This window comes from Phodopus roborovskii, unplaced genomic scaffold (assembly GCF_943737965.1).
Source record: "Phodopus roborovskii unplaced genomic scaffold, PHOROB, whole genome shotgun sequence".
Classification (NCBI taxonomy): Eukaryota; Metazoa; Chordata; class Mammalia; order Rodentia; family Cricetidae; genus Phodopus; species Phodopus roborovskii.
In genome coordinates, this window is record NW_026126409.1 from 28,981,414 (window position 1) to 28,996,915 (window position 15,502).

The 15,502-nt window shown below is 36.5% G+C and overlaps 1 protein-coding gene across 1 annotated transcript in view; it reads right to left on the bottom strand.

The window, feature by feature from the left end:
* Tnks (tankyrase) overlaps positions 1 to 15,502 on the bottom strand; it is a 128,297-nt gene that overhangs the window by 53,355 nt on the left and 59,440 nt on the right. The window contains exons 4-5 of the mRNA XM_051182269.1: positions 2,417 to 2,453; positions 1,630 to 1,705 (exon numbers count right to left, since the gene is read on the bottom strand). Coding sequence (XP_051038226.1) covers positions 1,630 to 1,705; positions 2,417 to 2,453 — 113 coding nt within the window. The remainder of the gene's footprint in view (positions 1 to 1,629; positions 1,706 to 2,416; positions 2,454 to 15,502) is intronic.

Here is a 15,502-nt window from a genome sequence, read left to right on the forward strand (position 1 = left end):
ATCTCCATACAGATGACAGACAACTTTGAATGATTCCTTATAATATATGTATCGTAACAAGCCCTAATAAATGCCAATTTAATATATTTGTTATCTGACTTAAATTGAAAAAACCCTGATAATTTATAAGCATGTGTATATATTCTAAGAATATTACTGTATAATTTAAGCAGAAATCCTTCATTATGATAGTTCAGCTATGTTCCTAAAGATGACTGACACATGAAAATAATACAGTTCCTCCCCATGTTATAACTATCTGGAAATCAACAGAAGACTGACAGAAAACATAGGATCTTTAACTCACATACTTGGGACTTAATTTTCTAATAGGGAAGAGAAGAGATGATTTTCTCACTTGGGGGATAAAATCATGTTTGTCAGTGAACCAGACTAATACTCTAAATATGCTGCTAGATGCCAGGCTTGATCCTGTGCAAAATAAAAATAGGTAGGTAGGTAGGTAGAACAATAGAAGATAAGCATGTAAGCATAAGCATAATGTAAGGAAGTCTATGGCAAAAACCCTATGTCTAGTGCAGAAACAGCCACGGAACTGGGTAAGGACACTGGTTCCAGCTGAAGGAAGTGAGAGTGTATCTGCAGGAGAGAAGGAATGAGGCTGTCCAGTATAAAGGCTGAGGACTGCGGATGAAGCTAGGATGGCTATTTCATCTCCTGCTAAAGTTAATTGTCCACCATCCTCCTAGTACTAAAATGGTTATGGAGAACTCAAGGAAGCTGGGCTCTAGCTCCGTCTACAAGCCACAGCTGCATTTACACACACAGAGAAGTAACTTTACCTACTGAGATGATCCAAATAAAATACGAAGCTCAAAGTACTCATGGGGGTTAAAATCCCTACAGCAACTCCAAAACCACAGGGAAAAAAGAGCAGCTACCCCTTAAAAATCACCTCCCTAGAGTGAGGGAGAGTGCTCAGTAAATTTGCTACTTTAGTGTCGCACAGAATGTTCTGGGGTTCTTTCCATCTACCAGGTAAATCACTGCAAGCTTCGCAGTCAATTACCACAGCCTGAAACACATCACATTTCATTCTGTATTCAGCATGAGTACAGAGCAGACAGTGAGGCTGCTAGCTGTGCATTTTATACATTACCTTACAGTTACAATTTTATGCAGAGTATTTCTCTTTCAGTCTATTTTCTTACATATATGCCACAATTAAGAAAAAAAAAAAAAGCAGAACTGCTGTGGATCTCAAAAAACATCAGCAATTTCTCACCTTTAATGGAAGAAGTGTTGATATCTAGCAGACAAATCTACCAAATAAAAAAATACATATGTCCTAATAATATCATTTCCATCATGGCACACAGAAGACATGCCACCAATTTTATTCACTGAAAACACTGTGTGCAGTTCATGCAACAAACAACTTTCAGTGTCTGACATTTAGGAGGAGAACTTGCTGGAGATCCATGCTTCCCTCACCAGCTCCATGAGCCTGTTACAACCCCAGTAAGAGAGAGCAGCATTTCACTGTACAGTATTAAGATGCCAGCAAGAATAGCTTACAATTGTGTATGTATAAACAGGGACACAGACCTACTGAACGAAATGTCACTGGAAAAAAAGAAATTACTGGAAGCATTTGAAATAACTTACCTTTCGCCCATCACTCGCATGGCAATTCACATTTAGAGGTGTCAGTAAAGCCATTAATTTTTCTTCATTACCACTCCTATAAAAAGGTAGTAAGTCAATGTCTGTACAAATCAGAGCTTTTTACAAATATTTATGGGTGTTTTCATTAAGAGTGGGAAACAAGGATTATGCTTTATTTTTTAAATATGGATTACAATGCATGTCTTACAATATTTATTTTAGTTAACATAATTCTGGTTAATTATGTGGTCCATGATATATCTTAGATTATGTAGCTGTCTACATTTAAAAATTTATCTACAAAATCATTTTAATTAAAAACAAACTTTACTGTAACAAAAAATATCTAAAACTCTGGAGTTAGAATACAAATTCTATAATGAGGCAATCAATTAAATTATACCACCACCACCAAAATAGCTGAGGATTTTAACGTTTACTTTAAGTCTCTCCTTCAAGCTTCGTTAGGAAAAAAAAAAAATCTTCAAAAAAAGACAGGCATATAAACACTCTGAGAATATCTTTTGAAACGTTTGCAGGTAGTACTTCAAGATAGATTACAAATCAAATTAGCCTTACAATACTCAGCACAGTAACAGATTCTGTCATTATGTCCATTAACAATGAAAAATAAAGTGCACAAAGACTTAAGAGATCTTATCCACACAGTCCCTTAAAACCCGAGCAAGACAAGAACAGGTTATAAATCCTTATACTCCTCCACCTGCCCTCCCCCTTTTCTCCCTTAAATGCATTAGACTCACTTAAAATGAATGGAGTCACTTACCTAGCAGCTTCTAGGAGTTCGTCTTTTTTGTATTCACCTAGATGATTGCAAAATATCATGCTGTTAGCATTTGGCAGAAGACAGATTAAGAAATGCAGTAGGCAGCAAATAGAGAATTAAATAGAGAAGAACAGAAAAAGAGAGTCCACACCCCGCTGGGTGATGGAGCCGTGACGTTAGCCAGCTTGTGAAGGCAGGCAGCATCACCAGCGCCTTGGAGACGGGCAGCAAATTGACGCAGCTTCTTGTCCAATCCTCAGATGAAATAGCTTTCTTCAGACAACCAATGAATGCTAAATCTCGCGTCCAGGAACACATTCCCTCTGATAACAGCATGCCAGCTCAAGACAATATCCCTTCCCCCCGTTTGTATTCAGGCTGTCACAGTACACTTGTGAAGCATAATACATTCTGAGACAAAAGCAAAATAATGTGGTTCTTTAAAGGTACAAATTACTAGCCTTCAAAAAACCCTCAGTTTTATTTGTAATGGCATGGAAAGTTTTTTTTTTTTTAAATTAACTACGATTACTGAGCTTTATAGCAGAAAAGAAAAATGAAAGAAAGAAATGTAAATATGAGAACCACAAATCCTTTTTCGCCTCGATAGGGAAGGTCTATAGACTAGAAATACGTGAACCACGTACCAAATGCTATGAGCCTCTTGGAGGCAGTGCTCCAAAACCAAAACAGAGAGCACATTCTTCACCAGCAGCAGTAACCTAACCTGCATTAACCTTATACTCGGTATACCCAATTTTACCAGCAGTGAATCTTATTAAGTAGGCATCTCAGGAAATGAACAGGTAACCAATTACCGTGGAATCGGTAATTTTACTCTATTTTTCACAATGGACTTTTCAAAATGTACCAGAGTGAAAGTAGAAATTACGAGTGAAAGTAGAAATCACAAGTCTTTCATGGAAGATTTCTTAAGAGTATTCAAGATCTAAAAAGTTTCTTTTGCGAGCTCAACTGAAGGACAAGGAACCTTAATAATAACAACACTATATTTGTTCCTTCATTAAATAAAAAGAACAGCCAGGATTATGATTCAGATATAAGGCAGTTGGTAATATCATTAAACAAATAATTATACAAATTGTCTTAATATGTCATCTGTGAAAACTTTCAGGTATACATTAGCAAAAGAAAACTTTAGATTAAATAAAAGTTAAACAATAACCATAAATTACTCTAAAATATTTATTAAAGTTATACCTTTCTTTGCATTTTGCTATAAAACTGAGTTATCAATACAAACACTACAAAGATACCAAGGAGCACTGAGCAGCTGTTTAAACCCTGTAATCCACTATTAACAAGTATTGTATAGCTTTGCCTTTGTCTTGTGTCTTGGATTGAAACTAGGCTAAAAATCTAGATACTATAACCATGTTTTCAAATTGAGAAGTTATTGAGGGAATCATATACCAATGAAGTCAGTTCTATGCATCCCCCAATTCCATATGGCAGATTGAACAATTTCAGAATCACAGAATTAGTCTTTCCAATTTCCTACAAATTGTACTTCAGATTGTATAATAATGAATCACACAAAAGTAAAGTCTTATTTTCTGGCCAAAAAGGCTCAAAGCTAAAGACTTGCCTTTATTAATCATTTTTTTTTTTTACAGCAATAGGGAAGTTGAACATACTAGGAATATGATGTTATAAAGTCAAATTTATCACTAAAAGCTTTAATTATTGTAATCTAAATAAAGCACATTAAGGAATACATCTATAAAAGCCACTCATGCTTTCAAAAGACAACATTGTCATTTCTGACTTCAAGGAATATTACTCTATTAAAGGAGAGAGAGAAAAGTAAGCAAATGGTTGCAGTAGATTGTGGGGAAATCTATGAAATACTATTATAGGCATATTGGCTAGTCTAAATAGGATTACTACACTAACAGGCTAACTATGGGTTAAGGAGGTCTTTTGGGAGAAAGAAACTAAAGCAGAGTTTTAAAGAAGAAACAAGTGGTTCTCAGGTGAGGGATGTAGGCGAGAAGGAAAGGTCAGGGGGAAGGGAAATGCTGCCTTTTCCTAGAAAGCCAAGGACATCTGCAGGACAATGGTGCTGACTAAATGAAAGCACTATGTTTGAACTTGCTGAGAAATGTTGAAGTGCTTTAACAGGGAGAATGCAAAATACATTGTATTTAAGTATCTTCAAGTTTACTGACTACATAAAATATTTCCATACTTCACTCCAGTAAACTTTTGTTGGGAAGAAAAGCAAACAGAACATGGGGATGAGGTACTAGGCACTGACAGCCAACATTTTGGATTATGTACATTTACACTGTGAACTGCAAGTAACTACTGAAATTCAAGCCATAGTGAAATAGAATTCCAATAAGTTCAGTAACAAAACTGCAAAGCATTCAAGGCTCCTCAAAGTTCCAAACAGTCCACCTACACAAAGTCCTAATCATGCACAGCTTGCTATTGTTACCAAAATGCTCATTTTTGCAATAATGTTATTCCTTTCTGCATAGGCTGATAATAAGGCAATGCTTTCAAAAGAAATATGTAAGTACCATTACAGATGACTCTGCTCTTCCTGTTAGAGATCCTAGTGCTTTAATCAGCTTTTCTGCAATACATTCCAGCATCCACTATCTGGTGCCCAAGGACCGCAATCAGTCAAAGCTGAAGCCATTTCTCACACCCTGCCTCGCAGGAAAAAGTAGCATAATGAATTTAGAGTCCTTTGTACACTGACACCAAACCCGAACTGCTTACTAGCAGCCAAACTACCAGATCTGTTTCACTTTAGCTGAGACCATGGTGCTCTATGGAGCATTTGTAATCTTTAATAACATCCAGTAAGAGCGGCAATAGATGAGCTAGAAAACAAATGAAGTCAGAGCAGCCTGCAATTAATAAACAGCTTCAAATATCACTTTTTCATTAGAATAAGGTTGGATGAAAACAAGTAGGCACAATGTTTTGTTTTTGAATAGTCATTGTTATCAAATATTGATACATACAAAAATATATATGCCTGCATAGATACAGAAAATGTTTTATGAATGTTACCAGAATGAAGGTTAAAAGTAAAACTTCCCTTCTTCTCAGAGATAGAAATAATTTCTCTTTCTCTTGGTGTACAGGTAAATTTTTCTTTTGAAGAAATATACAGAACTCATGACTATTGCTTTACATCAATTTCAACACTGTGAGGGGACTTTACCTCCAGCAACTAGCAGAATCAAAGCAGAATGTAAAATGGGCCATTTTGGTTTTTAGAGATGGAATCATAGATTTTTAAAGAACCCTGATCTTTCTTTCCTGCTTTCACACCACGCAGGGCATGCCCAGCAGTAAGGCTCACTTTACACTTGAAATGAAAGAACTGTACCTGGGAAGTCACCTGCTCTACCTCACCCCACCCTGCAGCTCCAGAACAGACCTAACATGTCATCTTCCCCAGACACATGGTCGTGCTGGCCCTGCCTGGCCTGGTCCTTGCTATGTAGTAGCCTGGGTTGGCCTTCAACTCAGGCTCTGGAACTAGGCTAATGGGTAGACACAGAACCACCAAATTTGAGCTTTGGAAGGCAGAATTACACTAGAGGTAAGAAATTAAATTGTTAATTAAGCACAAGAGTATTATATAAATCAAAGAATTAGTAGCTTTAAATATAATAAACCAAAATTTCCCATTAGAACTAATTTGAAGCATTGAGCTTATAAACATGGACCACTGGACCACAGGAAGAGATGAAGAAAATTCTTCTGGGTCTCTTCAAGTGATCAATGAATTTCACATTTCCACAGCATGCTTTAATTCCGGAACTTACTAGGTCTCTCAAGGGAAGTGCTTTGTAAAGACTCCAGTCTCCATTACCAAGTTAATGCATGGGCTCTCCTGTTGCTGAGTACACAGCAGCACCATGAACTGGCAATTCTGACACTCCTGTGGAGTGCTCAACAGGGCTGGGAATTGGTAAGCTGATACAGAAGTCGTTTAAGTGAGGTAGCAGCAAATACAAGAAATTAGTTTTGTTTTGTTTTTGTTTTTTTGTTTTGTTTTGTTTTTTCCTTTTAGCCAAATGAAACTAGTTACACAGTTGTGGAAACAATTTAGATACAAGACCTGGAAACATCTATTCTCAAATCACTACAGCTAGATAGATCCCCAGGCAAACCAATTTTCCAACAGACTGACACTTACTATATAAAAAACAGGGTCTTAGTAATAATTAACCTATTGTTTTCACTCTAAAATCTTCCATGAATATATCCAAGACAACAAGGGAAAAACTTCAAAGGTCTTAAGTTTTTAATGCCTTGTTTCTATTCCTATCAAATCTTGTGTCTCCTCTGATGTGGCTTCAAAGTCCATACCATTAGCTAAATCTAAGGTCCAAATCACTTTTTCAAAACAGAGCACTTGAGACTGTGAAGAGTATTTTTATTTTTTCTTCTGGTAATGATCCTTTACTTCAATTGTCTCCTAAAAACTAAGTAGCTAACAGTCACTAGTTAATACTAGTTAACATTAAACATCAATTGCATTTAATATAGTCTAGCTAGGCTGACCAATATAATAACCAATGCACTCATGTGGTTACTTACATTAAAATAGTTAAAACTGGACAAAACTTAAACCTTCTATTGCTCATTCACATCAGTGTGTTTCAGTAGTGTGCAGGCACAGAAAGCAAGTGTCTGTCACACAGACAGCACAGACAACAATACATATGAGAACTGAAAACCTGAATTGCAATTCAGGGTGCTCTGATAATTGAGAAGCCCCTTTCAGCCCACATTCTTCTTACTCTTAAAATTCTTGCAGTCAAAACTCTTAAGTTTTTCTTTCCCTATGCTGATTATCGAACTACTGCTTCATCCCCATGGAATACAGGGTAACACCAAGCTAGACCAATCCTTCAAACACCTAAGAGGACAACTATAATGGCGGTGTAAATATCCCTCAATTTAAAGTCTGAAATGGGTGCACATAACTACCACACTTCACTGACAACCAGGAATGCTATAGGGGATGTTTCCAGACTCTACTGGGGGTGATCTGCAATATGGTACAACTGCCTTTTGATATTATTTATTGATGTGTATTTTACCTAGTTATATTCAGACTTTTTCAGAGGTTGGAGGGCCTCACTATGTAGGCCACAGAGATCAGCCTGCTTCTGTCACTGAGCGCTGGGATTAAGGGTGTGTACCACTATGCCTGGTACAGTCACGATTTTAAAACATCTTTTAAATTTTTACTCAGTGAGTGTGTGCATATGTACATGTGTGCACACATGTAAGAATGTGCTGGTGGAAGTCAGAAGAGGGTGAAACTTTTCTGGTGCTAGAGTACAGGCAGTTATTAGTTTTCAGTGTGGGGCTGGGAAGCTAATTCTGATCCTTTGCAAGAGCAGCAAATGCTCTTAACCACTCCAATTATCTCTTAGATACTACTGAAGACAGGGACTATTTCTATTGCATCCCAAAATTTCTCATGTTTTGCAAGCCTCATTTCATGGCAACCACTAGTCTAATTTCTGTTCCTAAAGTTTTTGTTTGTTCACTTGACATTTCTCATTTTTTCCCACTGCTGGAGATTGACCCAATGACTTGAACATATTAAACCCTGACCTCTAGCTGAGCTCCCCATTGTCTTTACACTTTTAATTCATAGAATGTCATCTCACTAGAATTACGGAATACATAAATTTTGAGTCTAGTTTTTTTTTTTTTTTAAACATGGTATAAACGCTTTTGAAATCTTTCACTGTTACTAGACAGAGTAGGGTTTTGTTTTTGTTTTTTTTTTAATTGTTAGGCAATACCAATACATAGACATACTTCAATTTGATTATCCTTTCCCTAGCTGACAGGGTTATAGTGACACTATTATAAACTTCTATGGAAACCATTTGTATGTGATTTTCATTTCTCTTGGGCAAACATCTAGTAATGCTGATTGCTGGGCTGTATTTTAAATATATATATATATATATATATATATATATATATATTTAACTTTGTAAGAAGGACAAATCACGTCTTTTTAAAAAATCTAAGAAATTAAATCAATACAACAAATTACAAGTTCTGCTGTCTTGTGATCCATTTAATGTCTTCTCTCTACTTGAAATTCCATTCTCGCTGTTATTACATTTATGTACTTTTTCCTCCCACTACCTTCTTACAATAGTTCTGTAACTAATCCTTCATTTCTTCAATTCTTAAATCACAACTATCACATTATAGTTTACCCCATTGCTCAATGAAGTCAAAGACGGTTCTTACATCATTAGAACAATAGTCACATAGATTTCTACACTGGTCTGCAATTCCTTAGGATTAAACCTGTCACGCGAAGCAGGGGTCTCACAATTCCCAAATAGGCATCTCAAAAACTCTGGGCCTCAGTAGGCTGATGCATTCAAAGGTCAAAGCTGTCTGATAAGAGCAAGGACTGCAGGGAAGCAAGCTTCTTTTCAAAGATAACAATATGGTTCCTATAAATCGCAATGCACTATGTTTGTACAGTCTCACAGCTCCGAGACATCAGGCACTATACATCTTTCAGTTTCTTATATGAAGAGATCAATTTTGCCTGCAGGTTTAATCAAAAACAATTTTTTTTTTCAAATAAGCACTATAGCATAATACCTCACATAAAAATAATACAAACATTAGGAGATGGTATTATTTTGGTATTTTTAATTCTTTGATGGACATATTTTTCTCTCATAAATATATCTGCCACATTTATGTAAAATTATCCACTGGCCTTGCTAAAAGGCTGGTACTACAAATACCATCTCTTGAAACATTCAAAGACTACATACAGCAGGATAGTTGGTTTCAAAGACTACCGCAGGATAGACGGCGGAGTTTTCAATGCACTGTTAATTTAATATTTTAAGTTCTCTGTTCTTGAACGAATTCCTTTTTGAACTATATTATATACTTTAATGCATTCAGTGGCAAGTATCTGAAAAATGATGCTATACTTTTCTTGGTGGTTCAAGGAACTTCCAAAGACTATCATAAGTTGTGGGTCTATGAGATGGGCAGAGATATCTACATCCAAACACTTCACAATGTTATACATTTTATTATTTTAAAATGTTTAATTCATTTACTTTTTTCTTGGTGTTATCAAATGCATTTAATTTTGAATGGATAAAAGTGTAGATTTTAGCAGTTCATTCTCTGGACAAGCAGGAACTGGTAAAGTCTTCACAGCTTCCTAAATGATTCATGTGTAGGTGGGGGGACACTTGGCTTTCTAGATAGGAGAAAACCATATGGTCTTACAGAACGGCAGGTGAAAATTTTGTCAATTGATGGCTGAACATTACATGAACAAAAGAGGAGGCTAAATGCAATGCTTTGCATCCCTGGATCCAGGAGACTCTGAGGTCAACCCTGTATTCTCTTAACCAACAAGTAGTGTCAGGATAAATGAGGATTCTTTGACTTGTACTTAAAATGTGCTCTGTTCTCGTCCCTTTAACTTCTTTCCTCCTTAACCTCATTACAGCACTGGCTAGTATTTTGTTTCTGCCTTCACTTTTATCATAAAGCTAAGAATGGCACATGCTCATGGCCATGGAAAACGGAATGAAATTCTCATGTTTCTTGGAAGGCAGAACAGGTCCTAGGCTGACTTGGGAGTAGCTGAGGGATTCTAACAAACATCAAGTGAATTTGCACTATGCTATTATCAACCCATGTGAGTCTGACCAAGTCTTTTAACCTTCTTCCAAATCTCTTGTTTCTCATTTTTTAAAAAAGAAAACTTACTTTATGGGGTTGCTTTGAGGGTCAGGGATAATACAAATAAGGCACCCAATACTGCCTGACTTAGACAGAACACCCAAGACAGTAATGAGGAGAAGAATGCAATTCAAAGTTTAAAGCACTTGGTTTTTATACTAACAACTGTTCTTATTTTGCCCTGTGTAGCCAAGGAAAGAGGGAGTTCATTTTTTTATTAAACCCCTTGAAAGATTTTCAGTTAAAAGAACTAACACAGAATAGAAGAAACCACTTTTCCTCCCACTCACCACAACCCTTCTCTACAACAACATGCTTTTCCTTCAGTGGAAGGAGGGTGGCATTATATTAATGTACTTTGGGGGTGGGTGCAGAAAGTTGTAATCAGAGTAGAAGTAGAGAAACTGATAAACCCCCATTAGTAAAGCAAAAGAAAAAAGATGGACTTAAATAATGACCAAGAGATAATTGTAAAATGATGTGGGTCAACTTTCTCTTCATCTCTGTCAAATGAATCTCAAACCCTATGGTCAATGAAGGAAATCTGCCAGGAGTAAGAATGTACTTGTTCTTGGAGAGCTTACAAAAGAAAGAAGCATGTATTTGTACTGAGTCTCTCCCTGTTGTACACTTAGTGATGGTCACTAATATTCTAGCTGGTGACCTGATAGCTGTATATATATATTCACAGGTCATCCATCAGTGTCATAATGAAAACAAGTGTTTTGCTATTTCACACATTCGTTATTATATGGTTTCACAAAATCTATTGTCAACTATAACTATTTTTATTACATGTTTTATATATATATAGTGTATATATACACACACACACACACACACACACACACACACACACACACACACCTTGATATACAACAATCTTTATGGAAATGTGATCAAAGCTTAATATATATAATATATATTCAATTAGCATGTTAAAACATGAGGTTTGAAACAAACATTAAAATAACATGAACCTAGTATTAGCACTGTGTTTAATATTGAGGAAACGAAAGTCTTCCCAGCTGACAATGACGGGATGAGAACATAGAAAACAATGCTTCCTATGGGTGGCCATTAAATAGCTAGAAAAGTGACCACAATACTTTCTCAGAGTGACTTGCTTTCTAAATGACACTGTCAGTCTGGCTTCATTCCTAGAGCCAATCTAAGTCTTGAAGAGTATTTCTGAACTATACTGGCCCATTTGTTTTTGCCAGTATTCTTATTCTTGGGTAAGGTTTCTTCATTGACCATAAGGTTTGGGGGTTTTGTTTTGTTTTTGTTTTTTGTTTTTGACATAGAGAAGAAGAGAAAGTTGATGCACATCATTTTACAAGGGTCTTACTCAGGTACATCTTGAACTTGTACATCCTGCTGCCTCAGCCTCCCAAGTGTATGTGCTACTACTATGCTTTGTGGGCCTCTTCCTTTAAAAATACCAGTGTACAAAAAAGCCTAGATCCTGTAGGGAACCTCCCCTCCCTCCCTGAAACAACTCTCGAAACTCTTCTGGGATGTGCTGTGCCTGAGACGGCGTGCAGAATATGCAAAATAAACTTTGATGATGCCAAGGTTGGTCTTCTGTGAGTTCACATGCAGGAAGTCTGGTCTCCAGTGTGACAATGACAAGAGATGGTAGGGCAAAGTCCAAAGTAAATAAATAACTAGTGCTATCAATCTTGGCAGAGATGAGTGCTAGTCTCCTGCAGCAAGTATCCTTGAGACTGGGCCATTATAAAAGTAACCCTGACCACTGATTGTTCTTTCTCCACATCCTGTCCAATCTGAATACCACAAAAGGTCCTCAGACCTCTATGCATACCTATATATGAGACACACCCAAAATAAATAAGTCAAATTTAAGTCTCTTTAATTAATAAAATAGGAAAAATGAGAAATTAGGGCTAAAAACTTAAATTTAAAAATATTCAATATTCTAAACTAAAATTTTACTTTAAATCAACATTAAAAGATTTCATACATTTTTTAAATTGTATTTTTTGAAACTTAATAAATTATTTCTACCTTCCCTTTCTTCCCTCCAAAACCTCCTATGGACCCCTGCTCTGGACCTCTTTTTAATTCTTGTAACATATATGTATTACAAGCTACATATAAGTATGTATCTTAAACAAATAATGACATACTGGGTCCATCTGTATAATGTTACTTATATGTATGTCCTTAGGGCTGACCATTTGGTATTAGATAACCACTGGTGTGTTCTTCCACTGGGAAGACTATTTTTATGCTCTATACTGAACTATACCTTAGTAGCCTGCAGTTCTTTGTCTAGGGTTGAGGCCTCCTGGGCTTTCCCTCTTTCTCATCAGCATGCCTGTTGGTGTTGTCTTTGTTCAGTCATGCTTGGGCAGCCATGCTGCTGAGATTTCACAAGTGTAACTTCTCTAACATTTCTAAGAGGTATGTTCTCACAGCAAACTCCCTGCTTCTCTGGTTCTTATGATCTTTCTGCCCCTCTTCCAAAATGATCCTTGAGCCTTTAGAAGTAAGTTGTATTGTAGATGTATCACTTGGTTGGGACTGGGCTCCTGAATTCTGCATTTTGACCGGCTGTTGCTTTCTATAATAGTCTCCATCTGCTGCAAAGAAGAGTTTCTACACTTATTTGTGGGTATAAGGATAAATACTTAAAAGTGTAATTAGTGATTATACTGGTTTAGTAAATGGTGGTTGTAGGTTTTCCTTCAAGATCCATGACTTCACTAGCCCTAGGTAGCTGGCTAAGTTTCCAGTACCTGGCATGATTCCCTGACCACTCCCCCCTTTTAAGACATCCTTTAGTACAATTAGAAGCTATTGGTTACCACAAAGGTAGATGTGCCACTACTATACCCCTAAAGTTATCATGCCACATTGGTTATACAGTTCACAGATGTCATAGATGGGTATGACCACTGGTTGCTTTCCTTCTTTGGAAGCTTGCATGATGCCTTTTAGAGCCATGAAAGTTGGTCCTCAGGAAGGAAGCCTTCAGGTTAGATCCAGCTCAGGTGCTCTGTCTAATATGCATGGTGTCTTCAACAATGGGGACTTACTTTGCATCCCAGGAGAGAGGGGTAACCAAGGGCAATAGCAGTAGCCTGTAGTTTGAGGAGTTTCTTAGACAACCCTGACCAACAGCTCAAAAGAGGTCTTCTCATATATGGTATTGGGGTTTTTGTTAGATAGTCTATGACTCTTGAGTGAAACACTTAGAAGGAAATTTTTCATTTATTACATGTATTGTAGGTATTTTTAGATAGTTAAAAGTGCGATTCCTTATGGCTTTTTCAGTCACCCTTACTACTATTTTACCAGCCTTCTTTTGTATTTATCTTCCTTTACTCCTTAATTAAAGCACCCCTTTCTCTTATTTCCCCTTTCAGATCACTTGTATCCTACAATTCCTCTCTCAACCATTCTATGTTCCCAACCTCCCCCACACTCCAATTATCCCTTTTTACTTTCCCGATCTCTGCAGTTACTTCAGGTTATATATTCAGGTTATATACCCAAAGACTTAGAGAATGAATTGTTTGCTGGGTCTGGGTTATCTCATTTAATCGGAATTTTATTTCATTTATGTGCAAAGTTCATGATTTCATTTTTCTTTACAGTTGAATGGTATTCTATAGTGTTTATGTACCAGATTTTCACCGTCCAATCATCAGCTGGAGGACATTTAGGTTGTTTCAATTTCCTAGCTATTGTGATAGAGCAGCACTGCACATGGCTGAGCAAGTGTCTGTAGGGGAGGATGTCGAGTTCTTTGGGCATATACTGAAGAGTGGTAAAGATGGGTCATTCAGATTCATTTGTAGTGTTTAGGGGATTCTCCGTGCTCATTCCAGAGTGGCTGCAGCTGTCTACAGTCACACCAACAGTGAATGCAGGGTCCCTTTTCCCCGCATCCTCTCCAGCATTTGTTTTGGTTGTTTTGTGGACCTTTGTCAACCTGACTAAAATTTCACAATTAGCATTTCCTAATTGCTAGGGATAGTGAACACGGTTTGACATACTTAGCCATTTTATGTCTTCTTTTGTGAATTCACTGTTCAGATCATAAGGCCATTTTTTGAATGGGGTGTTAGGTTGATGCTTTATTCTTTAAAATATATATTAGAGATATTAAAGCCTGTCGTATGTATAGCTGGCAAAGACTATCCTATTCTGTGTGTGGGCTTTTTCTTCAACCAGTTGTTTTTGGTTGGTTGTTTTTTCTTCTTCTGTGTAGAAGAGTTTTAGTTTCATAAAAGCACCCTTGTCAATTATTGGCTTTAATTCTTGGGCAAATTGAGTCCTATTAGGAAGTCTCTATTAGGAGTCCTATTAGGAACCCAGATCATGTAGGGTTTTCTAATTTTGTTTTTGTTTTGCTTTTTGAGCACTGATAAATGATACAGGCATATAGTTCATGCCTGGTCATATTTATAAGGGATAATATTCTGATTTGTCTTGTACCATTTTAATGTATTTGTCTCTAGCCCAAATAAATTTAGACACAAAATTTGAATTACATATATAGAAAACCTAATGTGACAAAGATAGAAAACTATTTCAAATAAATTTACATTTTAAACAGCCATACATTTTAGAAAATGCACTAAGCCTGAGACTGAAAACGATTCTCACACAAATCTCTCATTCTGTTAGCAATAGATACTGTACATTCATTTGAGTAAGTGTGAGTCAATTGATAGAATCAGTCATTTGTATAATGGCTTCTGCATAGAATTATCTAAGAATGGTGACAAAGATTACCTAACTAAGAGCTTTGTAATTGGCATAAAACCTCAGCAGGCTATTCTGGGACTCCTGGCAGCCTAATGTTTTATCATCTTGATAACATCAATAGATTTAAGTCAAAAATCAGTTTGAAAGGGTGAAAATTTTTAAAGCCAGGACCAATTATTTCCTTGGCATCCTTAGTGTCTTTTTCTACTTTGTGTAAATCTATAGATTTAATGACAGAGACTGAACTGAGAAACCATCACATCTTAAAGAAACTGACTTTGGAGACAGGTCTATCTGAGGGTAGATGATGTAACAGTATCTCAGAAGTTTTTTTTTTTTTTTCCCCCAGGAAAGGACCACTGGCCACAGGATGAGTGTCTGAGTGTGACTGTGTGAGTGAGTATATATGTGTTATAAATCATTACTGAGTTGAAAAACAAAGTTTATGTGTTTCTTGTAAAAAAGAAAAAACTAGCAGAAAAAGAAAGAAGGAAAGGAATAAGCATTCTCAGAAAGAAATTTTTAATACATACACAGTGTTAAGAATACTCCATGGCAGTAGAACTCTTGTAAACATACTTAGCT